This window comes from Hirundo rustica, chromosome Z (genome assembly GCF_015227805.2).
Source record: "Hirundo rustica isolate bHirRus1 chromosome Z, bHirRus1.pri.v3, whole genome shotgun sequence".
NCBI lineage: Eukaryota > Metazoa > Chordata > Aves > Passeriformes > Hirundinidae > Hirundo > Hirundo rustica.
In genome coordinates, this window is record NC_053488.1 from 73,127,351 (window position 1) to 73,150,540 (window position 23,190).

Consider the following 23,190-nt stretch of genomic DNA (forward strand, 5'->3'; position numbering starts at 1 on the left):
TACTGGGTTTGCTCCAGGAGCTCCATGTCTCCTCTGTACTGGGGAGCTCAGGTTTGGATACAGCACTCACCAGAGCTGAGCAGAGGGACAAGATCACCTCCCTCAACTGTTGACACGCTCTTCCCACTTTAAAAAGGAAATCTGTTTGAGGAAAATCAATTGCTTCTGTAAGAATCATGCTTTCCTTTGCCTCTTCTGTTGACATTTCCTGGCCGGTGTAGAAGGCACCGTCAGTGTCACTAGATTCAGGATGCTATTACAGAAAACGGAGAGGTGATCCGGAAGACCTTTTAAAGGCGGGATTTATTGCTTCAGCCGCTGGACTCCCAGCGCCCCGACCACTCACGGACATCTCTGCCATTATTTCCGAGAGCAGCGTTCCTCCGCCCCCCAGGGGCAGCGGGCGGCTCCCGCCGCTCTGAGGGCCGGGGGAAGCGCCGCCTCCGAGCGCAGCGGGGCCATGTCGGCTCCGCGGGCCGCGGCGCGGGAGCGCGGCCCGGGGCTGGGGCCGGAGCCGGGCAGCAGCACGCAGACATCGCACCGGCTGCTGGCCTACAGCGACGCGCTGCTGTCCATCATCGCCACCGTGATGGTGAGCGCCCGGCGGCGGGAGGGAGGGAGAAGCCCGGGGCCGCCGCGGCTGGTCCCGGGTTTCCGGGTCGCGCCCGTGCCTGTCCGGCCCGCCCGGCGCCCCCCGGGGCCGCCACCGCCGGGGCCGCCCGGCCCCGCGCCCGCCCCGCTGTCGCGACATGTCGGCGGCCGTCCCGGAGCGGTGTCGGCAGTGCCGGCTGTGGCGGCCGGGCCACGGCCCGAGAGCGGCCGTGACTTCCAGAGCTGCTCGTGGATACGCGATCCGCGGGCACCTGAAGGTTGTGTGGTTTTAGGGAAGTGCTCAACAAGGAAAAGAACGTCATGTGCTATTAAACATTTTGTCGTTTCAGATTTTGCCGGTGGCTCACACAAAAATACATCCTGACCAGGTATCACGTGCCGTTCGTTTTTTCTTGTGTCCTTGCAAGTAGATGTAGCATCCTCGTTTAACATCCACGCTCGCTTCATTTCTAGTTACAGGCTTTCAAAAGCAGAAGCCATTAAGCAATATTAAACCTAACAGAAATTTCGCATAGGGCGAGGAGCTCGTGAACTTCGGGTGTAAAACTTTTACATAAAGATTCGTGTTTATGCAGATGTTGTGACATAAAGCCTGAATGAGCTATGTGTTGTAGGCCATAGATGAGTTACTTTTTGATGAAAAAGGAATTGCCATCAGACCAAAACATCTTTCAGTAAGTATCTGTAATGGTAATAGTAATAAACCATCACTGAGAGAATTCACTTATATAGCACAAGCTGAATGCTAGTTTTAAAGTCAGGTTCATAATAAATATAATTTGAATAAACAAAGGTGGAAAAAGAAGACTACAGAAAATAAATTAATTCTGAGAATACCCAGGAATTTTAGGAAACATTAATAATTGAGAAAGTTTACAGGTTTTTTCTTTTATCATTACTGTTTTTCTGCTCTTATATACATACCTAAACCTTAGTTTAAGAAGCCCAGATAAGATCTGTGACACAGCAAATATACTGTGAGTCTGTTTAAGCCATTGTACTGGTTATTTGCAAAATTTGCTGAGCTTAAGCCCTATCCTTCCTCCTTGTTAACAGTTGTCACATGAAATCTCAGTGATGCTTCTACTACAGAAGTCAGTGCTGTGAAACTAAAGAGTCATATTGTATCCAGTCCTGAAATGCATTGTTATAGTGACACTGATGAGAGAATACATAAATGAATAACAAGGTGAATAGAGCATTGGGAGGCCCTTTTGAGGATTGATGAGGTGTGTTGGTACATCAAATGCTAAATTTCAGCCTGCTTAACAATTTCTAATAAACTTGTTTCTCTGCAAGGTGCTAAAGAGATTGTTGAATGGGAACTGCATGTTTGGGAGCCATTTTCCAAAAATTATGTTACTGTATGTCTCTTTTTCAGATGTTGGTAAAAATTTTGTAACATTTAAATTTTGCTTCCTTGGGTGTCACTTTCTCTTTCAGAAATTTGGTGAAAGTGTTCAGCAGCTTCTCCTAGCAAAAATTGCAGTCTACTTGATGACCTTTTTAATAGTCACAGTGGCATGGGCAGCTCATGTAAGGTAAGAACATGGTGTTTAAATCTAAAGTTAAAAGCTAGAAAGTGCAGGAGATAACCGTATCTCTGATGTATTTCTGTCTTGCTGCCAGACTTCTGAATTGTATGTTGTTGAGTAATATTAGAAAATCATTGTAAAGAAATGCTACCCTTAGCAGTGAATAGCTGCTCTTACACCACTGCCATAGTGATACAGAGAAAAACAAGCATTATATATATCTTTTAGAGTTACTTTTCATTTTATCTTGAAGGCTAGATGGAATTAGACTTCTAATTATGCTGAAAAAACATTAATTTGTAACTTGCATGCTCCACAACAAAGGAACTGATACAGTACAGCTGGTCTAAAACTCATCTCTCTGTCCTCAGCAGTAGCTGTCACAAAATCAGTTGTAGTGTTACAGATTCTGTACTTTATAGAGCTGTGGACACTCCCACCTGTCATGTCTTGGTGGTTAAAAAGAAATCGGCATACAGGCGTTATACTGGAATCAGGGCAGTTTTTGTTTGAATTTTGAAATTTAAAAATGTCCCTATGCAAGTGGATTGTCTGCATTCCAATAAAGGCATGCAAACTATAATTCAGTATTTGAAGCTGATACCTCATATCCATTCCTTTATCACAGTGCTTTTCTTTGCTTGTATAAGTAAATGCTGAGGTACAGTCTCAGGGTTTTGTGGATGGTGATGGGTGCTGTTGATTCTAAGTGACAGTTTTGTGAGTGAGGAGTCTCATTAACAAAATCTGGGGACGTTTGCAAGGAAAGTTTTTTCTGTGTGTGCTGTCTCATCAGGAAGATGACTCTAAAGCTTCAGATTTTGAAAATACTCTTCCATGAAATAGAAGCCAGGTTCTTAATAACTGTTCCATGATTGAACTTGATTGTATCTCGCTTTTAAGAATTTTCTAACAAAGTATTCTTATATTTGAGCTACATGAGTTTTGGTAGCACCTGGAATACTTGTATTGATTCTGGGGCAAAGGAAATTGCATTCCCTATACTATCATAAATGTGCACCTTATATGTAGTGTTGTAAAATGTATTTTGTGAGGTGGCTTGTTCCAAACCTTACTTTGCTGTGCCTTGACAGGTTGTTTCAGGTGATAGAGCATATAGATGATGTCCTGGCTCTTCTAAATCTGGTGAGTCTTGTCAGACAAAGCTGGATGGTTAACTAGCCTATGCAGGTCACTTAAATGTATCTGTGAATATCCAAAAGTTATATGTTAAATAGCATAACTCTGGCGTTTTTCCAAGTCAGGAAAATACAAAGAACCTTAGTTTCAATGTGACCGATTGGTAAATAACTTCCTTTTAACTTGTAAATGTTTTACTATAAACCAAAAGAAGCTCTGCAGCAAGTTAGTCTGAAGTTCCTCTGAGGGAACTGAGTATTTCGCAACGTTGATTTAAATTCTCTTCTCTGAAAGTATACAACCACACAGTTACTCTGATTTTGTTATTATAAGCACTGTTGGAGCTCTATAACACTTGAGGAAATTCTTTTAGAGGAATAGCTTAAGACATCTAATTCTTACTTAATGTAGCTATCAAAGCAGTGCATTTCTTTGAATTTGTTTGTCCAGTTGCATTTTTAAATTTTTATTTTATTTTATTTAGATAAGAAATATTAACTATTAATGTACTTGACAAATCAGAAACACCTGTTTAGAAGGTGTGGTATATTTAGCATTGCTATTTTAGAAATAAATTTCTTAAAAAACAGAGCAAAACTTTTACCTGGGGTATTGGTAACAAACTGTACTGTTTTCTAAAACAAGTTTGTGCAATTTGGATAGATAACATGGAATATGTGTACAAAATCAGCCATTTGTTGTAGTCAAAACTCAGCAATTTCAGAAATGTGGGTGTTTTTCATTATGCAGCACAAGCATTTGATCTTCTTGTAAAATACAAAGCAAGCAATGCCCTCATTGAAGATATGTCCAGAAGATACGTAGTGTTTCAATATGCTTTTTTCTGTTTTAGGCTTGTATGATGATCATAACCTTCTTGCCATATACAGTAAGTAATTTTCTAAAATCTGACATATGTTTAAATTACAGTGTTTGTTTTCTTCATTTATTTGGAAAGACTTTACCAAAATATTCATAAACCCAGGAAAGTTGTTGTTGTAGTATAAACCCTGAATCCATTATTGTAGTTAAATGTTGCTTCTTGAAAATTCATGATGCTATTTTATAACCTTCAAATATTGCCTGTTTTAGACCTGGCAGAAAATGGGTATTTTCTAGAAACAAAAACTAGAGTAATGGAAAGTCATAGTATCATAGAATACTTTGGGTTGGAAGGGGCCATTAAAGGTCCTGTAGTCCAACCCCTGCAAAGATCAGGAACGTCTACAACTGATGAAGCTGCTCAAAGCCCCTCACCTTGCATGTCTGTAAGGACTGGGCAACTGTGCCAGTGTTTCACCACCCTCATGGTAAAAAATCACCCATGATTTGTTAAAAAAAAAAACAAACACAACTGTATTGAAAAAGGTCCATGTTATCTGATAAGAATTTTAGTAAGATAAATAAAACTGTGTTTCAAATTCCTTCTTAAATGGCAAGACATTTTTCCTTTTGGAATTTAGACCGAGTTTGTGGTATCACTTCTGATGTGCTCTGCAAGGTTGATTCTGGCAGCTGATGGTTCATGTTTAAAATCTGCACAATTTTTGGTTACATGACCTCAAAAGAATATTTGCAAATGAATACCATATTAACAGAGCAAAAAAGTTGCTTAAAATGCATCTTGACTGTTTTGTGTGCATCTGTTTCTCTTTGGATATATGTATGTCTTACATTTAGTCTGCAAAAAATAAGGCTGTGGTCAGTAAGATGATCTTTATCAGCAAGAGAGCATACTTTTCATTTTGCCTTGAAGCTGAAATTATTTTTGGAAAGCTGTCAGTGTTACCTTAATACTATACCCTGCTGCTTTTTTTTTTTTTTTTTTTTTTTTTTTTTTTTTTTTTTTTAATCCTCCCATAAAGAAGCTGCAGAAATTAATACAACAGGGAGCCATGGAGGTAGACAAAATAAAATATTCAAAAAGGTATCCTAATATCAAGGATTTTCACAGCTATGACATCATGTCAACCAAAACCAGTTAAACTTTATGCTCAGGTACAAGCCACTCTGTAATTATTATGGAGGTACAGTGCCAGCATGGCTAGGGTTTAGCACTGTCAACATCAGAGCAAAACCATCTCTCCAGATGCATTTGGTTGGGATGCCTGCATGGATTTCTGGCTAGAAATTCCATTTGAAGAAATTAGGCTGAAATGCAAATTAATATTTAGATTTATGTGTTTCAATATTGAATGAAGAGTGCTTCTATTTCTCTACTGTTGTTCCTACATTGCTTCTTAATTAAATATATGACCTTATTGTTTTTTTTCCAGTTTTCCTTAATGGCCTCCTTTCCAGGGGTACCTTTTGGCATCTTCCTATTCAGTGTCTGTGCTGTTGTCATTGGCCTTATACAGGTATCGGAGCTATCCATTTACATTTTCCCTTTTAAAAAGACTTTCTTGTGTAGAACTGAAATTAGGTTTTTTAGTGAGGGGCATAAATTGCTAAATATGTTATTTGTATAGCATTCTTTTTCAAATTGTGCCCATTATGATAATACATTATCTGTATGTAAAAAAAATTCATTGTCCCATGAAGCTGTTTTATGCAATCAAATCAGCTGATCTCAATGTTCATAGAACCTTTCCCACTCTTTGCAAAAATGCCTCGGGGAAAGAACAATTGACTTTACATGGTGATTGATGTATTTTTGAGCTATGCAGTAGTGGGTGAGGGAAAACAGGCTTTCAGCCTCAAGTCCAGCAGCACTCTTCCTCTTGGTGCAGTGCGTTGTTGTTTTCAGTTCTTTATTACAGAGGTCTTCATTCTTCTTCATGAAGAATCAAAGGTCACGGCAGGCTCTGCAGAGGAGACTAAAATCCTCACATGCAGTGTATTGTCAAATCTCAGAGTTTCTAGGACCAACCTTCCATATGGGAGTGAAGAATAAGTTTGAAACTGTTTTGGAATGTGTTGATTTATAGTTTTATGTCTAACATTTGAAATCGTGCATATACTTACATGTAGTAGGTTCAGTAATATTCTTTTCCTTGCAGGCTGTGATAGTAGCGTATGGATTCTATCACCCACACTTACTGAATCAACAGATACAGGAGTCTGAAAATCAGAATTTCTATAAACATCATATCTTAAAGATTATCTTAAGAGGACCAGTTTTATGCTTTCTAGCAGCCATCTTTTCTTTTTTCTTTATTCCTTTGGTAAGTTCTCTCAGTTAACAGAAAACTTTGATGCAGCAGTTTGTATCAGCTGTCTTTAGGACTGTATGAAAATAATGATAGCCATGTTAATTATGCAGACTTTCTCAGTTGCCAGTTCTAGGGTATTGTAATCATGACTGCTATTTTACATTGAATGTATGTAATCAAATGTATCAAACGTGTAACTTGATCCATGAGTTTGTATAGCTTAAGAAGAATATTTTGCTACAATATTTGCTATGCCCTTTTTTTTTTCTTTTTTTTTTCTTTTTTTTTTTTTTTCCTTTTTTTTTTTCTTTTTTTTTCTTGCAGGTCTTCTAAATTCTACTTTAGTCATCTTATCATCAGAAATAGTTGAGGTATAATGTGGAAGCTTACATGAAATAAACACCACACTGCACAAACTGAAGAAGAGTGAATGCAATTGGTGCACTAATTTAGGGTGTAAGAGCAAAGAGTCGGCAGACCAGTTAGCCCACCTGTATCTCAAAACAAATAGTTTTATCTAAGGACTGCTTTTTCTCTTCCATCCTTATTTGATGTCAGTGAGTTACTACTACCTATTGATAGCTTTAACTCTTTTCTGGAACCCCTAGTCAGAACTGAAATCTAATTTTTGAATGTATCCTGAGTTTCCATTCCTCTTGTTCTTTAGGATTTAACTGAATTTTGAGAAAGATTCCCCAGGAATTAGCAGTATTTAGATAATCTCCAAGTTTATGAGAAATCAGGTTGCTCTTGGTGAAAGGAGCTGTTAGTAGTCCCAACATGAAAAGGCGTAGTTTTATCTGAAAATATGTTTTTGTCTACTTCCTCGCTCTATTCACTGTAATTTGGTTGTTTGTTTTATATATTAACAATGGTGAAATTAGTCTCCAAGTTGCTCCTGTGCTTAGACCTGTGCAAAGCCTGTGAACCGCTTTGGGCTTCCAATGTGTTTTTGTGACAGAAATAGTAGAATCTTAGGATATCATGAATTGGAAGGACCCATAAGGATTATTGGGATAATTCTTCAAGTCTCAAAGCAGTTATTCCTGCACTTTTAAATTTAGCAGAATTATTTTCCTGCTTTTTTTTTTAGTTTGCTTCATTACTAAATTAGCTGGGAAAACTTTTGGTTCCACATGCAGTATTCAGGAGGTGCATGAGCATTTCAGCTGAGCCTTTTTCTTTTTGAAAGTAAAGATTTCTTTTTCTCAATGTGATTAGTTCTCAGATTGAGAGTTATAGTTTAATATTAAATCTGGAAGGTAATTTATATTTTGATAACTATATATAAACTATTCATCTTCTTCTCCAACAGTCTTACGTACTTCTTGGACTCGTAATTGTTTTTCCACATCTCTCTCGATTAATTACATGGTGTAAAAACAAAGTTCTTGGTGAGTAACAAAATTGCTAGGCATATGTTCAGATTAGGTTGTCAGCGTGTTATGCAGACAGCCCAGAATGAAGCCATTTCAGTTCTGCTTTCACTTTCGGTCTCAGAACATAGTGATTTTAGGGTTTATTGATGTGCTCCTAAATAGCGTCTCCCTTGCTCCATGATTTCCCGGTACTGAGATTTGTGCAAGGCACAACACATTTAAAGATCATTTCCCAGTGCAAAACCTTTCTAGTTTGCCCTGGTAATTCAAGTGTACACAGACACACGTAGGTATATGAATGATGGCTGCAGGCCATCTATCCCTTTTCCCTCCTCAAGAGGGAGCATGGACATGGAAAAACATAAGGAAGTAAATTCTGTGCCTTTACCACTCTCTTCCCTGCAGTGTTGAATAGTCACATATTTTCAAACAGGCAAGCACTGCGCCTGTAAATCAAACTTTCTCACAGTAGTCAACTGTTCAGTGTACTACATGTCATTAACTGCTGTGATCTAAAGAGGTGCCTTCACACATGTCTCAGGTTAGCCTAAATCCTTCCTTTCCTTCTGTGCTTTCTGCCCTCCTTGTCTCAGGACTAACAATTGCACAACCATAGCAACAACCTGAGCTGCTCTTAAATCCTGCTGAGAAAGAGGTTACCATTGCCGAAATAAAAGGAGAAGGGGATATCATGCAACCTACTTGGCCAAAAGGTGCAGTGTCCCTCTGAGAGGGACCACAAAACCACTGAACAGATAATGTCTTTGGAACTGACGCTCCCAAGCTGGGTTGGAAGAATGACACCTTTGTACTTCTGCTGCTGTTCAGACTAGTACCAGTCTGTCTGTTTACAGTACAAGTGGGAGCATACTCCTCTCTCTCCCATGTGGCAGCAGTAGCAGGGAGGCAGAAATGCTCTGAAAGGATGACGCCAGACTCTCAGAACCTGTGAATAAACACATACAAATATTGTCCATGTTTATTGTGATGTGGTTTGTGGCCAGGTCACATCTCTACCTCTCACCTTGAAATACTGCTGTATTGAATTCCTTGTGATTACACTTGCTTTGCATTCATGTGGAACCTTTACCTTTTTTCTTTGTCCAGTCTCTACACCTGAAGCAGTGGCTAGCTAGGCATTTCTCAGTTCAGTCTGAGTTTAGTTGGAGATGCATTTGAGATTTCCTATAAAAGCTACACCTTTTGACAAAAGGCTTGAATTATTTTAAAAGAGGTCAGTCAGTATTCCAGTTCAACCTCCACGCTCAAGACAGATTTTTTTTCTGCCATGTTCATAAATTCTTCAAGCTCATATCATAAAGGCCCTGTTAGGGGGCTGAGGCATAGCATCTGATTTGTTTTGTCCAGTTACAGCTTTGAGTCATTATTCACTTGGCAGAAATGCATTGCCATACAGTTTAAAAGACAGAGGGGGTTTTTTGTTGTTTTTCCTGAAGCATTTGTCTTGAAAGAAATATAAATTTTAGGGGGAGGCACATATGCAAAAAAAAATAAATGGAGTAACTGGCATGTGTGGATGACTGTCATCCTTTTGTCTAAAGAAAAATTTTGACAGATGGGGACGAGGTCACAGTAGGTTGTTGAATTACCTTATTTTATTCTTCTTTTCATTTTTAAGCCTCTGGATTTGTTTCCAGGTCAGAGAGGTGAAGAGGAGGGACATCATAGCTTAGAAACCTTCACTTTTTACCTCAGTGAGCCTCTGAGTAAGGAACGAGTAGAAGCATTCAGCGATGGAGTCTATGCCATCGTAGCAACCCTGCTCATTTTGGATATATGGTAAGGCTTTGTGCTGTTTCTTACCCTTTGTCTTGTTAAATATATTAACTTTTGTCTGTATGTAATATTTGAGGAAATAAAAATAATCAAACATTGTCATTGACTTCCAGAATCTGCAGTATTTACTTTAAAGTATAATTTTCTGGAAGGACACAGAACACAACGCAAAGATACTTCTTAACACCCACATTCCAGCAGTAATGATCATCGATGTGCGTAATACGTGTTGCGGTGTAGAGTCTTGAAGAACAAAACTTCCTTTTTTGCTTAGTTATGTTTTCAGATGGAAGCCTTTTGTCAATAAAAGCTGTTTTGTCACTTTAGCAACTTCATTAACCTAACGGAATGCCATCCTGCATTCAGATTTCCTTTTATCTATAATTTCTTTGCCGAGCTGTTATTTGAAACACTGTTTGTAGATTATAAATTAGAGAAGTACGGAGTGGGTTCCTGTTGTTCACTACTTGCTCAAAGTAAAGCAGCATAGTTCAGTCTTGCTCCAGATGTGTTTTTATATCAGTAATATGCAAAGTAAAGTAATTTTTCTTTCCACAGTGAAGACAATGTTCCTGATCCCAGAGAAGTTGAGGAGAAGTTCCATGGCAGTCTTCTTGAAGCTTTGAGTGAATATGGGCCAAACTACCTTGCTTACTTTGGCTCATTTGTTACAATTGGTCTCCTGTGGTTTGTCCATCACTCTCTTTTCCTTTATGTAACAAAAGCAACACGATTAATGGGACTGCTGAACATTCTTTCATTGGCTTTCATTGGTGGGCTTCCACTAGCTTACCAGCTGACCAGTGAATTTGCAGAAAAGTCTCATAATGAAATAGAAGCCATTCAGGTCAGCTGCGTTATCACTTTCTTTGCCAGCATATTTCAGTTTGCAATATGGACTACAGCCCTTCTCAATGAAGAAGAAACTTTGCATGCCTTTGCTAGATATGGTGGCAAGGAGCACGCCTTCATGTTTGCCAAGCTGGCTCTCTACCCTTGCATAAGCCTTGGGGCCTTTTTTTTAACTTGCTTGTTGAGTGAATTCAGCACAGAAATTTTCCATCTTATGCAGATTGTAATCCCGTTTGCTTTTCTTGCCTTGCGTATTTTTGTTAGGATTTCTTTAACTGCCGTAAAGTCGGTGATGTCTCTCTCCAGACGGAAGGTTGTACTGCTAGAAGAAGAGGAGGCATGTTTGTCTCCAAATGAAACGCTGTCCTAAATTTCTGCACAGTGCATGTGTACTTATGAGATCAACTTCAGTTCCTCTGACTCTCAGTATATTCATGCGTGGATTATATTGATGTAAACCAAAGCATATATTGGCCATAACTGGGGCATATTTATGTTTAAGCTGGTCATGCTCAAGACCCTTTCTCCAAAATCTGCCATTGAAAATATTGGGTAAACAGGGGATGCAAAGGAAAGCACGTTCCCCTTCTTTTAGGGTTGCCTGGTAGGAAAAAATGCTGCTTGACATGTAACTGCAGCAATGATCAGTTAAGAAGTGTGCAGATACCCAGCAAAATGGCAGCCAAACACAGGCATAGAAGTTGGTTGAGCTTCTGTGTAAGAGAATGTGAGGCACTGAAAACACAGAGACCTCTGGATGGCACATCGTAGTACAACATACGTGCATACAAGTTACTGGTTTCCTTTTTTTTTTTTTTTTTTAAATTTTTCCACTGTCTGTTCTGCATAGTCACAAACAGGGGATAGCAGTTGGAAATCTGTGTCTGAGTGGCTCTGTGTGTGAGTTTAGATGGGAGTTGCAGTTGTGATAGCAGTCTTCCAAGCCATCTGAACACAGGCTCTTTAGGCATGTCTTTTCGTTCTTTAAAAATGATGTAACAAATGAGGATTCATGTGGCTTTGCATCCAAGTTTCTGCTAGCTTTGATACTTTCTGAGGGAAAAGAGCTTTGTGATTAGACGTAAGGTTTTTTGTGTTCTGCAGGAGCTGCTCATCTGAAGTGTTTGAATTTCTCAGGCTTTTTGTGTCTGTTTTGTGTCTGTAAGTGGAACATCCTTCTGTTACTCGGAAGGCATGGTGTCGTATTCAAGGAGAGTATGAGACTGCAATGTGTGAAAGTTCCACATCAGGTAAGGGAGTTGAGTTTTCTCCTGAGTCGTGGACAACTAAGGGATCCCATAGATTTCTGAATCTCAGGAAGACAGCAGAAGAAACTAACCCCTAGAAGTCTAGAAGTCCTGTCCCTGATATGTTGAAATTTTTTTTTTTTTTTTTTTTTTTGGACACTTTTGTGCAGCTGGGTAAGTTTTGTGCTTTTATCTAACTTCTGGCTGCTGTGAAGCCATGACATTCCCTTTGGCAGAGTGATTAATTATTATCTTGAATTGTCTTAGTGCCTGACAACTTTAATGCCATAATTAAAGGCATTTGGGGAATTTCATTGTTCATCATTAATAAAAAAATGTGGCAAAATATGCCTGAAAAAATTATAGGTGAAAACAAATTCAGTTATCTCGTTTCAGTTGACATCAGTCGTGAAAGCACTTGTGCTTTTGTTTTGAAGCACCTTGATACCGAATATGTAATTGTGAATATTACATACTTCTTGTGAAAAGTATGTTCAGCTATTCAAGGGGATTTATACCTAGTTGTGGTTAAATGACTTGTATTGTGTTGTGTATAGTTTTTCTGATACTTAATAAAAGCACTTTTGGTTCTGTATGGCATTGTTTCTAATGTGCAGCAGACACATAGTAAGTAGTGAATGTGTATTTGTAATAAATTTCAATCAGTGAAAAAAGCAAAACTTCAAGTGATTTGTCTTCTTCTCTGCAGGTGAACTCTAGGGTCTGTAATTAAAATGTTAGATGGGTTTTTTCCTGCAAGATCACAAGGTCCCTTCTGGCCTCAGCAGTTTTGTGATTTTTTTGTAAAACACCAGAATGTTTTGATGTGATATAAAGAAATAATTGATTCAACTTCTTATGGTACCTGAAGAAAATGAAGCCCAAAAACTGAATCTGACCAGGGAGTTTCATTTCAGTGTTTATAAGGATACTTTGTATAAAGCAATGTGCAAATATTACAAGGACTGTATTAGCTCAATAATTTTTTTTTTTTTTTTTTTTTTTTTGGTGGGTGTGTGGTGTGTGTGTGGGTGTGTGGTGTTGGTTGGTTGCTTTGGTGGTTTTGTTTTTTGGATTGGTTTGTTTGTATTTTTTTGTTTATCCCACTTACAAATAAGTAATTTGTTCTACAGAAAGATAAATTTTATTTTTCCATGTGGTCAAGATAGCATTATTCAACCCAAATTTGGTAATATCTGAGAGCCTAAACCTGATGACAAACATGATATGAGACCTTGTATAAACAGAGCTCATTTGGCATAATTTTAAGTTCTTGAGAAAGAAACTGCATTAGTTTGAATTGTGTCATTGTAAAGTAGAAAGATCATTCCCAAATATAACTGTAATTAGTTGTTCTTTATAGAATTACTAATGGCCACAGGGTTTTGTATCTATGAAAATTAAAGTTAAATGCAATAATTTTACAATCCCAGGATGGATGTCGTTGGAAGGGGCCTCTGAAGACCATCTAGTCCAGCTCTCCAGTTTAAAGTAGGGTTGGCTAGACTGGTTGGTTGCAGAGGCCTGTGTCCAGTCAGACGGAGTGTCTACAGAGAGACACCATAAACACTCAATAGCTTATAGAATGATGGAACCATTAAGATTGGAAGAGGCCTTTAAGATCATCCAGTCCAGCCATCTACCCAGCAGGGCCACTGCAACCCCTGGACCACCAAACCACATCACCTGTGCCAGATCTTCATGCCTCTTGAACACCTCTAGGGATGGTGACTCCACTGCCAACCTATGCCAACACCTGACCACCCTGACAGTGAAAAAATATTTCCAGTATCTTTTTCAAAGTGCTCAGGAGGTTTTAATGTACAATTAACCCTTACGAGTTTAAAAAAAAAAAAAAAAAAAAGAGGGGGGGGAGGGAGGGAGTGGTAATTTTTTGTTCTATTTAACAGGAATTTTCAGCATTCCAGTCTGTATACATTTATCACTGAAAAAAAGCCGATGAGATTCCCCCTCGGTCCTTCTCACAGGCTGCATAGTCATAGCTCCCTCAGCCCCTCCTTGTGGCGGAGACGCTGCTGCCCCTGCGCCGCCGGAGCTCTTTGAGTGACGGACTCGCCGGGAAGCAGAGCGTTTGGCTTCCCGGTCACGGGTGCTCCCCGCCCCTTCCTCCCGCAGCGCTCAGTTCCGGCCGCCGCCGCCACCACCGCCAGGATGATCCCGCCGGTGCAGGTCTCCCCGCTCATCAAGGTGAGGGCGGTGGGGCGATCTCCCGGGGCTGTTCCGGGGCGCGGGGGCGCGGGGAGGCCCGCCCGGGCCGGCGGGCCGGGTCGCGGGGCGGCGGGGGCCGGCCGTGCCTGGGAGCTGAGCGAAGGGCGCGTCCTTGTCTCTGCCTCCCGCAGTTCACCCGGTACTCGGCGCTGCTCGTGGGGATGATCTACGGCAAGAAGCGATACGGTGAGTGCGGCGTCTCGGGCGGCCGCTTCCCGCTGCCCCGCACCCGCTCCGCAAGGGCACCTTGAAATGGCCCGGCCGCCATTTCCCGGCCCGGCCACGGCCCTGCCAAGGCGGCCCTGCTGGTGTGAAGCCACAGAACCCTATGAAATGTGCCTTTCAGCCAGCAAAGCTGCCTTTTCCTTCTTTTTGAGCGGGCCCGCACGAGCGGAGCTTTCCGCCGGGAGTTCGGGAAGTTATGTTTTAAAGGTATTGTGTTGATGGCAGACTATCTGAAGCCAATTGCTGAAGAAGAGAGAAGAGTAGAGGCGGAGGAGAAAAAGAAACGTGAAGAACTGGAGCGGATTGCAAAAGAGATTGCAGAAGGTAGTTCCTCGGTTTAGTGTATTCATCCCACGCTGTCTTGCAGGTGTTAGGCTGAAGGACTGGTGTTCCACTGCAGTGTTCTTAGGAGAAATTGAGGCCTGCAGCTAATCCCTGGAGGCGGTGGTTAGGGCGCTGTGAGGAGTAAATAGTGCTGCTGTTTATTTATGCCAGCATTTTGGAAAGCTTGTCAGAGCAAGAGTTAACACTCTTGCAATAGTCAGGACTTGTTAAATGGCTGAATTTCCGCTTAGAAAGCAAGCTGCTAAAAGTTGCTGGTTATTCTGTGAGGAATAACAAACCATGTATCAACTGTGGCGGCAAGTCTCTTTTTCATGTGGTGCAAGCCCTTTTCTCTACGTGGTGTAGAAACCTCGCAAATATGACTGAATATAGGGCATAGGCAATGGTATGTAATTGCAACTTGAGACTTCTAAGTGGCGTCACACCTGTATTGTTAGAGGTCAGCTTGATTTTTTTTTTTTTTGTATCTTTCAGTGTTAGAGGTCAGCTTCATTTGTTGTATCTCTCACATGAAGAGGTGTGCTGGAGGGCGCAACTTGCAACTAATACTGCTGCTTTTGTTCTCATTTCCTTCCACCTGTAGTATTCCTGCTGCAGCATTGATTCCCATGTCCTTAGGATTATTTCTTGTGTTCACTGCACATTTTTTACAGGGCATTCCTTCCCTGCTGCCATACAGAGGAATGTGCTCTCTAGCTTTGTTTCACCTAGGGTTTTTAGGTAGACTTAAAACTAAGAAGAATTTTTTAAAAATTTATTAATTACTCAGGCTGTTCTTGGTGCAGATACAAGCTCAGTAACTCTTTCCATGCGAAAGAGTGACATTTGCATTGTTCTAAACAAAACTGGAGCACTAAAACTAGATTAACTGCACATACAGAAATTCAGATATCTTTTGCATATGACTTAGTAGAGATAGAATTATTTTGCCTTCTTAAATACATCGTCTCCTTTGGTCATGGACTAACTAAATGTCTTTAGATGTCTTTTAGATGTTCTCTAGTTAGATGAAACTTTCTGTATTTTGGGGTTTCTGTATTTTTGGAGGTAGAGGCTGTGCTGTAAAGTTGCCAGGCCACCTAGTAAGGAGATTTTCTTGATTATTGCTTTAGAATGTTTAATCTGTTTAAAAGTAGCAAAAGGTGACAGGTCTGTTGTTCCCAACAATGTGTTTGGTCTGGTTTTTTTTTTCAAAAAAAGCAATCGTTAAACTCTCATTATGTGCAGTACAGTTGCTGAAGATTGTTCCTTAAAGACAGACATACCTGTAGTGGTAGCTTTTTCTGGGCTTATTTGACTTATCAGAACACTGTCTTTTCCTACTGAGTAAACTTGAAAGTTTGCCTTCACCCCGGAGCTATGAATTACAATTCTGATTCATAAACAGAAGTGGGAATCATAAATACTAGCGAGAAAGAAATTACATAAAAATAGTCTTTGATTCCACTAATGCTTTGCAGGTTTTAGTTCTGCATGGGAGTGACTAATAGTCCTAACCATATTTGTATTTTTTTCCCTTTTAGCAAGTGAAGATTCCATACTGAAATAAACAACAGATTTCATCTGAATTTAGCACCTGGAAATACATGGCTAGGCTCTGAGCTGTCCAGTGGTGTTTGAATTCTGTGTGATATTCTATCAATAAAGTACTTACTACACTTCAGTTGGTATTTTTTGAGTGAATTGCACAGAACAGCAATAGAAATAGGGACAGAATATGACAGGAAGCAACTGTCACAATCTAGATATGGTGCAACTGAAACACCCCATTGTATTCCTGCAGCAATAGCTGGTCACCCGCATTATCCACAGGTAATGATTGTGATCAGAAAAAAATTTATATATATGGGCAGGTGGGGGAGACTGGCAAGACACTGCCTAAATCTGTTACTTAGATGGCTTGACTGGGGATTTTCATAGAATCTTGGAATGTTGAGGGTTCAGGCCCATCGAGTCCCAACATCCCCCTGCCATGGGCAGAGACAGCTCTCATTTGATCAGCTTGCTCAAGACCTTGTCCAGCCTGGCTTTGAACACTGCCAGCGTTGGGGCATGCACAATTCCCTGGGCAACCTGTTCCAGTGTCTCACCAGCCTCACAGTAAAGAATTTCTTCCCAATATATGATGCTAATTTCCCTTCTTTCAGTTTGTAGCCATTACTTCCTCCTATCACTACAGCTGCTGATGAAGAGTCCCTCTCCAGCTTCCCTGTAGGATCCTTCAGATACTGCAGGGTTGCTAGGAGGTTTCCATACAGCCTTCTCCAGGCTGAGCAGCCCCAGCTCTCTCAGCCTGTCTGGGGGAGGTGCTTCAGTCCTCTTATCAAGGAGTGGCCTCCTCTGCACTTGCTCCAGCAGTTCCTTGTCCTTCTTTTGTTGGCACTGGAACTGTTCTCAGTACTCCAGGTGGGGTCTCACCAGAGCAGAGCAGAGGGGCAGAATCCCCTCCCTTGCCCTGCTGCCCACACTGCTCTGGATGCAGCCCCAGATCCCCTTGCCTTTCAGGGCTGTGAGGGCACATTGCTGGGTCATGTTGAGTTTTTCATCAGCCACCACCCCCAAGTCCTCCTCCAGGCTGCTGTCAATCAGTTCTCCACTCAGCCTGTAACTGTGTCTGGGATTGCCACAACCCAGGCACAGGACGTTGCACTTGGACTGGTTGAACTTCATGGGATTTGCACAGCCCCACCTCTCCAGCCTGTGCAGGCCCCTCTGGATGGCATCCCTTCCCTCCAGCAAGTTGACTGCTCAGTGGAGCTTGATGTTGGTGGCAAACTTGCTGAGAGTGCCCTTGGTCCCACTGTATATGTTGCTGACAAAACTGTTGAGCAGTGTCAGGCCCAGGATAGATCCCAGAGGGACAGCACCTGTCCCTGGTCTGCATGGACAATGAGTGGTTGATCACAATCCTGTCATCTTTTTTTCAGCTTTATTATCACAGTGGATTATTCCTCAATTCTTGCATGTGGCACAGCAGTCAGATTTTATTCTGGCTTGTCGATCTAAGCTGTGATCTGAGGAATTGCTGCTGACTCATTAGATGTTCTAAGCACTATAGATGGACAGATGTTGTTCCTCAAAACTAAGTTACAGCCTGATTGTAGTGTGTCTCATAAGGAGTAACCTGCTATGCATCCTGATTATGAAGTAGAGATCTGCCACGCTTTCCATACAGCCTTCAAAAACCAGCTTCGGGCAAGAAAGCTGTCCTTGCAGTACCTCTAATATTGGGAAGAATCCCTATGTGGGGTGGGAAAGGTACCATGTGTTCCTTTAAAGCCATCACACAGGGACCACACTTCTCTGCCACCCCATTCTGCCCAGATATGATTATCACATTCAAGGGAAAAAAAAAAAAAAAAAAAAAAAAAAAAAAAAAAAAAAAAAAAAAAAAAAAAAAAAAAAAAGAAGGAAGCAACGAAAAAAAGTCTTTTCTCTCTAAGGGTATGAGGGGGAAAAACTTTCATATTTGTTCTGTATTCTGGAAAACACTACACCCACCTGTTCTGCTGCTGGAACTACATTTGTGTGACTCCTGAATACTCTGCTGCTTCTTGAGAGAAAGTTGAATGGTTTTCTACTGAACCTACTGAATGTTTTTTCTAACCCTATAGTTTTGTGGAAGGAATCGAGGGAGAGGTACAGAGGAAAAAGATCTTCCTCTTGCAAGTTTTATGATAGATAGTGCAAACCACACTTAGCCTAGACTTCGTGGATCTAAAATCTTGGATCTAGTACTCTGGGCTTTCATAGAGATTTCCTTACACAGGATCTGGAGATGCTGGTAGGAGAAAGCCCCTTTACTGAGCACCAAGACATGCAACCCATCTGCCTGAAAGGTGGAGCTGGGATCCTTACGCTCCCTGTGGTGTTCAATACCATCTCTTTGAGGAACAGATTGAAAGTTGCATTGTTCCTGTCCCACCTGCCTGGGAGGAGAGGAGCACTTCCCACACATAGTTCAAGTCAAGCTGTGGCCAGATGGGAAAAGATAGTAAGCCTTTCTCTCTGAAGTGGTGGCTGAAGACGACATTCTCCACATCTCCCTGTAAATTTTTCTTTCCCTTTCTGCCAGAACTGCCACCCTCACAGCTTCGCCAACAGCAGAGGCCTTGTACATCCTCCTACATCTCTGACTGTGCCAGGTCAGGCATCTCCACTCACAACCCAGTGCCAGCCTAGGCTCCGGCAGAACAGATGGCTGAAGAGTATACACATGCGCTTTTTTAGTAGCAAAGTGGTCCTGTCTAGTGTCAGCTTGCCCTACCCCTTCCATCAGGGACAGCAGAAGATGGCCAAGATGCAGAATTAAAAATCTCTTGAGTTTCTCACTCAGGCAAGCCTCTTCTCCTGCATGGGTGGAAAATTTACATTCCAGCCCTGAGCATCTCTCTCAGAAACCTCTCCTGCCACTCTCACAGGGATATTCATTTTCCTATCCCCTCAAACACCACATTCATAACCGAGCATTGAAGGTCTGTATGCATTCCCTGCTTCAGTGAGGCACTTACAAAATAGGTCCTCCTGGTTTCCCGTCACACTTGAGAGCTGCATCAAGCCAAAGGTGAAAACACAACTGGCTTGTGGGCAAATATGCAGATTTAAATTCTCTACAGCCCTTGACAGACCTTTCCTGAAACTGCTGCAATGACATACATCTTTTTTCAGGCCTGCTGTTCTGGCCTACCTTTGAAGCAGGGTAACTGATGCAATAAATACGATCAACCAAATTCGATAAATCAAAATTTTGGAATTTTATTGAGAGACAGAATGACAGTCTTGGACAGCCACAATTAAAAGGACAGCGTGGAGCCCGGGGGATCGGTGCTGGGTGAACACTGTAACACACTTAGCTAGTATGTTACCCCCCAAGTTCACATTTCTGGCTTGGAGCAGTCTCTTTTCATACACCGGATTGCTGAGAGAAACTCGGGACTTCGAGGTTCCTCCTTCTGAGGCAGCCTCATTAGACATTCATGTTCCAGTTCTGGGATTCTGAATAGGGCAGCTGGAGAGGACAATGCCGTTAATCGTCGGATCCAGGTGTGGCGTGAAGATGTTAATTTCAGGAGGAGACGGATGAGATATCGATCTGATGTAATCATCTGGTTCTCTGGGCTCTCATCTCCTTTTTCCGTTGTCTTTGTTTTCCCCTTAACAATTCCCGGCAGAGGCATCCTTGTGTCCCGTCTTCTGTTAATTCCAATCATGGTTTCTCGTGTCCCTCCCATGTCTTTTCAGGCAAAAGAAATTCCTGTACCCTTCTCCGGGCTGTTTTCATCTGAGTTAACTCTTAGCATACTGAATTAGAAACAAAACTTATATAGGTTGAATTACATTTTACATCTTTTAACACGAATTAACTTTAGGACATATATCACACTGAGTTCTTGTTAATAGATTCCTTGCATGGAGTAGAATGAAACAACACTGAATGACAAGTATGTATGTGAGGCAGGTTTGTTTTAAAACAATTTGGTCACAGTGGTAAGGAAGTATGTAGCTATTTTGGTTCTTTTCTATTAAAAAAATGTTAAAATATCACAAGGAAAATACATAAGGAAAAGAAAGAAATGGAAGGAAAGGACAAGAGTGGATAGCGAAGAGGAAAGTTCTAGTGACAAGACTTGATTGTTTCAGTTTTGATTCCATGGTCATCACTCTGATGGTCACAGTCTTGATCTGTTGGGGGTGGAGGCCCATGTAGCAAAGACACCCTGACACCTGCCCTGGAGAGGGGTTTTACACTATCTGATTCGACATTGGAAATGAGTCAGGGTGGTTCTTCAGGGACCTTTGATGGCTTATATTGTCTTCTGATGGCAGAACTGCTGTTTGGCCCTGCTTCTGACAGCTGCATAGATTTGTCCTATCAGAAAGGATGAATACCCCCAGGCCTATGTGTGAACACCTCGCTGGAGGGAGAGATTTGCATTGTTAGATGCAGTTGTGCCTCACTAGAAGGAAGGAGACTGACATGATAAAAGGCATTACCCAACTCTGCAGAATATGTTTCTTATGTGCTTTTTCCCTATCTGATGTGAAAGCACTGTTTAAGACTTCAGTCTCGGGTTATCATGGAAACTGGCTCAACCAGCCCACCCAAGTCCATCACACCTGGCAAAACAGCGGACAAATCTGTTTCTTGGCCCTTTTCTTTCTCCGTGTCTAATATATCCAAGCAGCCAGCTCCCAGCTGCAAAGAGAGACCACTGCAGGAGGAACTATGCCAAATTTCACCTGCATCTGACTGGCCAATACCACCAATGAGAAGTGATCACTGCTCCATGGAAAGGATCCACCCCTGAGAAACAGCCTCCTCCACTAGCACCCCACTCTGAGGGTCCCTGGTCACCCCCTGCATGCATAGCCCCCTTTGGAAATAGCTGGCAGGATAACCACCCTGCACTCCCAAGTGCTTGTGGGCAGACAGGGCACATCCACCCACAACTCACCAGAGGACCTCATGCTCCTCGTGTGAGCAGTCCTGCTGAGCACCCTGCAGTGCTATGAGTGCTTCACGCTGGTTACAGGGAGCAGGAAGGTTAGTCTCCAGGTTTTATTTCCCAGAAAACATTTGAGAACATAAGATTTTCTCAGCATTTAAGTGTATGGTGTCTTGTGGCAATCATCAAAAGCCCACTGCTTACCACTGTGCCATACAATAACCTTGTGGTATTGTGATATGTAATGTGATATGTGACCTAAAGTTAATTCGTGTTAGGTATTGTGATATGTAATTAATTCACATTAAATATGGTGATATGTAATATAAAGTTAATCTGCACTTGGTCAGATTTAAGCTCTGTAGAACCTAAAGTGTGTTTAGGGTAAAAAAAAAAAAAAGCTAAACTGTAAGAAGAGGACACGAGGATTGAAAGACAAGGAGGGTCCCTGCCGGGAAAAGCCTCAGGACAACCAACAAAACTAAAAGAATGGGAAAAATGGGGAGATAGGCCGTGTCTCCCCCGGAGATGGGCATGCTAACAACCGAGTGATTAAGAGGAGATTGATATCTTATCTGTTCTGGCCGGATGTAACATTTCCAAACCTTCTCCGGACCCGGCAATCATGGCATTGTTCTACTCCGAGAACCTATTCAACCGACCCGGGACCTGAACATGAATACCTAATGAAGCTACCACGAAGCAAGAGCACTACGGTAGCCGTCCACTCTCAGTGGAAGTCTGTATAAAAACCGGTGGTTCTGGGCACACTTTGTGAAGAGAGTGTATGCGGAGCGATAGAGTCCGTTTCTGCGTTCACCCAGTGCCAAAACCCCGGGGTTCGACGCTGTTCCTTTTAATTGTGGCTGTTGGAGACTGAATTTAAGTCTTGAAATAAAATTCTAAATTTTGATTTATGGAATTGGGTTTGTTCATTTATTACATGTAATATAAAGTTCATTCGTGTTCGGTCTGAATTAAACTTTGTAAAATATAAAATGTACTTGGGATTTGAAAAGTGGAATGTGAGGGGGACACAGAGGATTGAGAAACGGGGGGGGATGGGGGGCGGGGGGAGGTTTCTGCCAGGAAACCATCAGAACACTCGTTTACTCAGTGACTAGAAGGAGTAACCAGATAAGATGTGTCCCCTCCGGAGATGAACCCGCTAGCGATGCAGCGATCAACACCAGATGGGTATCTTATCTGCTCCAGCCGAGTTTAACATCTCTGAACACCTCTCCAGAGAAAGCAATCAAGACATTGTTCCACCCCAGGAAATCTATTCAACTGGCCGGAGACAGGGACATGAATATCTGATGAAGCAGAGGGGACACGAGGAGTGAAGCAACTCCTCATCCTTAGCGAAAGGATGTATAAAAGCCAGTGGCTCGGGACACGCTTCCTGAACAGGGGAGATTCGGAGCCATCAGAGTCCATTTCTGTGTTCACCCAGTGCCAAAACCCGGGGTTAGACGCTGTTCCTTTTAAATGTGGCTGTTAGAGACTGAGTTTAAATCTCGAAATAAAACTATAGTTTGATTCACGAATTTGGGCTTGATCATTTATTACAGTATCTTTCCCACTAAAACAAAACAAAACAACCCCCCCCCCAAAAAAAAACCAAACCAAACCAAAAAAACAAAACAAAACAAAACAAAACAAAACCAAAAAAACCCACACAAACAAACCAAAACCAAACCAAACCAACACAACACACCCCACCAACTTATTTGACTTCTTCTGCTGTTACTGTATGATAAAAACTTCCCACATGGTTCTCTACTCTGGTGAGAACCCATCGTGAGTACTGCGAGCAGTTCCAGTGCCCCCAACATATGAAGGGCATGGAACTGTTGGAGCAAGACCACTCCTCGATGAGAGGACTGAAGCACCTCCCCCAGACAGGCTGAGAGAGCTGGGGCTGTTCAGCCTGGAGAAAAGAAGGCTGTGTGTCTCTCCCCATGGCAGGGGGATGTTGGGACTCGATGGTCCTGAAGGTCCCTTCCAACCTTCAACATTCTAAGATTCTTAATGAAACCAAGACATACAACATGGAGTCACTACCTATTGTGTATTAACTTTCATGCAAGTGGACAAGTTTCTGTATTTTCCTGAAAGACAAATTGCCTCTCACAGAATTGCTGCATAATGATTGAGAATTATATCTTGCTTACTACACTAAGACAGGTAAATGATCACCAGGTACCACCACAGCTCTAGTTTTC

At 41.8% G+C, this 23,190-nt stretch overlaps 2 protein-coding genes across 3 annotated transcripts; both read left to right on the plus strand.

Moving 5' to 3' along the window:
- The first annotated feature begins 449 nt into the window (after positions 1 to 449).
- Positions 450 to 12,391, plus strand: TMEM175 (transmembrane protein 175). 2 transcript variants are annotated; one of them, XM_040090931.2, is made up of 10 exons: positions 450 to 592; positions 942 to 980; positions 2,056 to 2,153; positions 3,242 to 3,293; positions 4,141 to 4,176; positions 5,564 to 5,647; positions 6,290 to 6,454; positions 7,758 to 7,836; positions 9,480 to 9,621; positions 10,177 to 12,391. In XM_040090931.2, the coding sequence occupies exons 1-10, from the start codon at positions 461 to 463 to the stop codon at positions 10,838 to 10,840; spliced, it is 1,491 nt and encodes a 496-aa protein (XP_039946865.1). In that variant the 5' UTR covers positions 450 to 460; the 3' UTR covers positions 10,841 to 12,391. The 2 variants fall into 2 exon arrangements, with proteins under 2 accessions (XP_039946865.1, XP_039946866.1); XM_040090932.2 differs by lacking the exons at positions 450 to 592; positions 942 to 980 and adding an exon at positions 1,027 to 1,286.
- Positions 12,392 to 13,768: 1,377 nt separating this feature from the next.
- Positions 13,769 to 16,179, plus strand: ATP5ME (ATP synthase membrane subunit e). The gene is made up of 4 exons (XM_040091084.1): positions 13,769 to 13,925; positions 14,078 to 14,132; positions 14,397 to 14,495; positions 16,040 to 16,179. The coding sequence occupies exons 1-4, from the start codon at positions 13,890 to 13,892 to the stop codon at positions 16,063 to 16,065; spliced, it is 216 nt and encodes a 71-aa protein (XP_039947018.1). The 5' UTR covers positions 13,769 to 13,889; the 3' UTR covers positions 16,066 to 16,179.
- Positions 16,180 to 23,190: the final 7,011 nt, after the last annotated feature.

What these genes read in the sequence shown, in the direction of transcription:
- TMEM175 (XM_040090931.2), top strand. Translation starts at nt 461, where the DNA reads ATGTCGGCTCCGCGGGCCGCGGCGCGGGAGCGCGGCCCGGGGCTGGGG. An exon ending in CCATCATCGCCACCGTGATG is followed by an intron (nt 593 to 941) that starts GTGAGCGCCCGG and finishes TTGTCGTTTCAG; the next exon opens with ATTTTGCCGGTGGCTCACAC. An exon ending in CTTTTTTCTTTATTCCTTTG is followed by an intron (nt 6,455 to 7,757) that starts GTAAGTTCTCTC and finishes CTTCTCCAACAG; the next exon opens with TCTTACGTACTTCTTGGACT.
- ATP5ME (XM_040091084.1), top strand. Translation starts at nt 13,890, where the DNA reads ATGATCCCGCCGGTGCAGGTCTCCCCGCTCATCAAG. An exon ending in AGGTCTCCCCGCTCATCAAG is followed by an intron (nt 13,926 to 14,077) that starts GTGAGGGCGGTG and finishes TGCCTCCCGCAG; the next exon opens with TTCACCCGGTACTCGGCGCT. An exon ending in CTACGGCAAGAAGCGATACG is followed by an intron (nt 14,133 to 14,396) that starts GTGAGTGCGGCG and finishes TGTTGATGGCAG; the next exon opens with ACTATCTGAAGCCAATTGCT.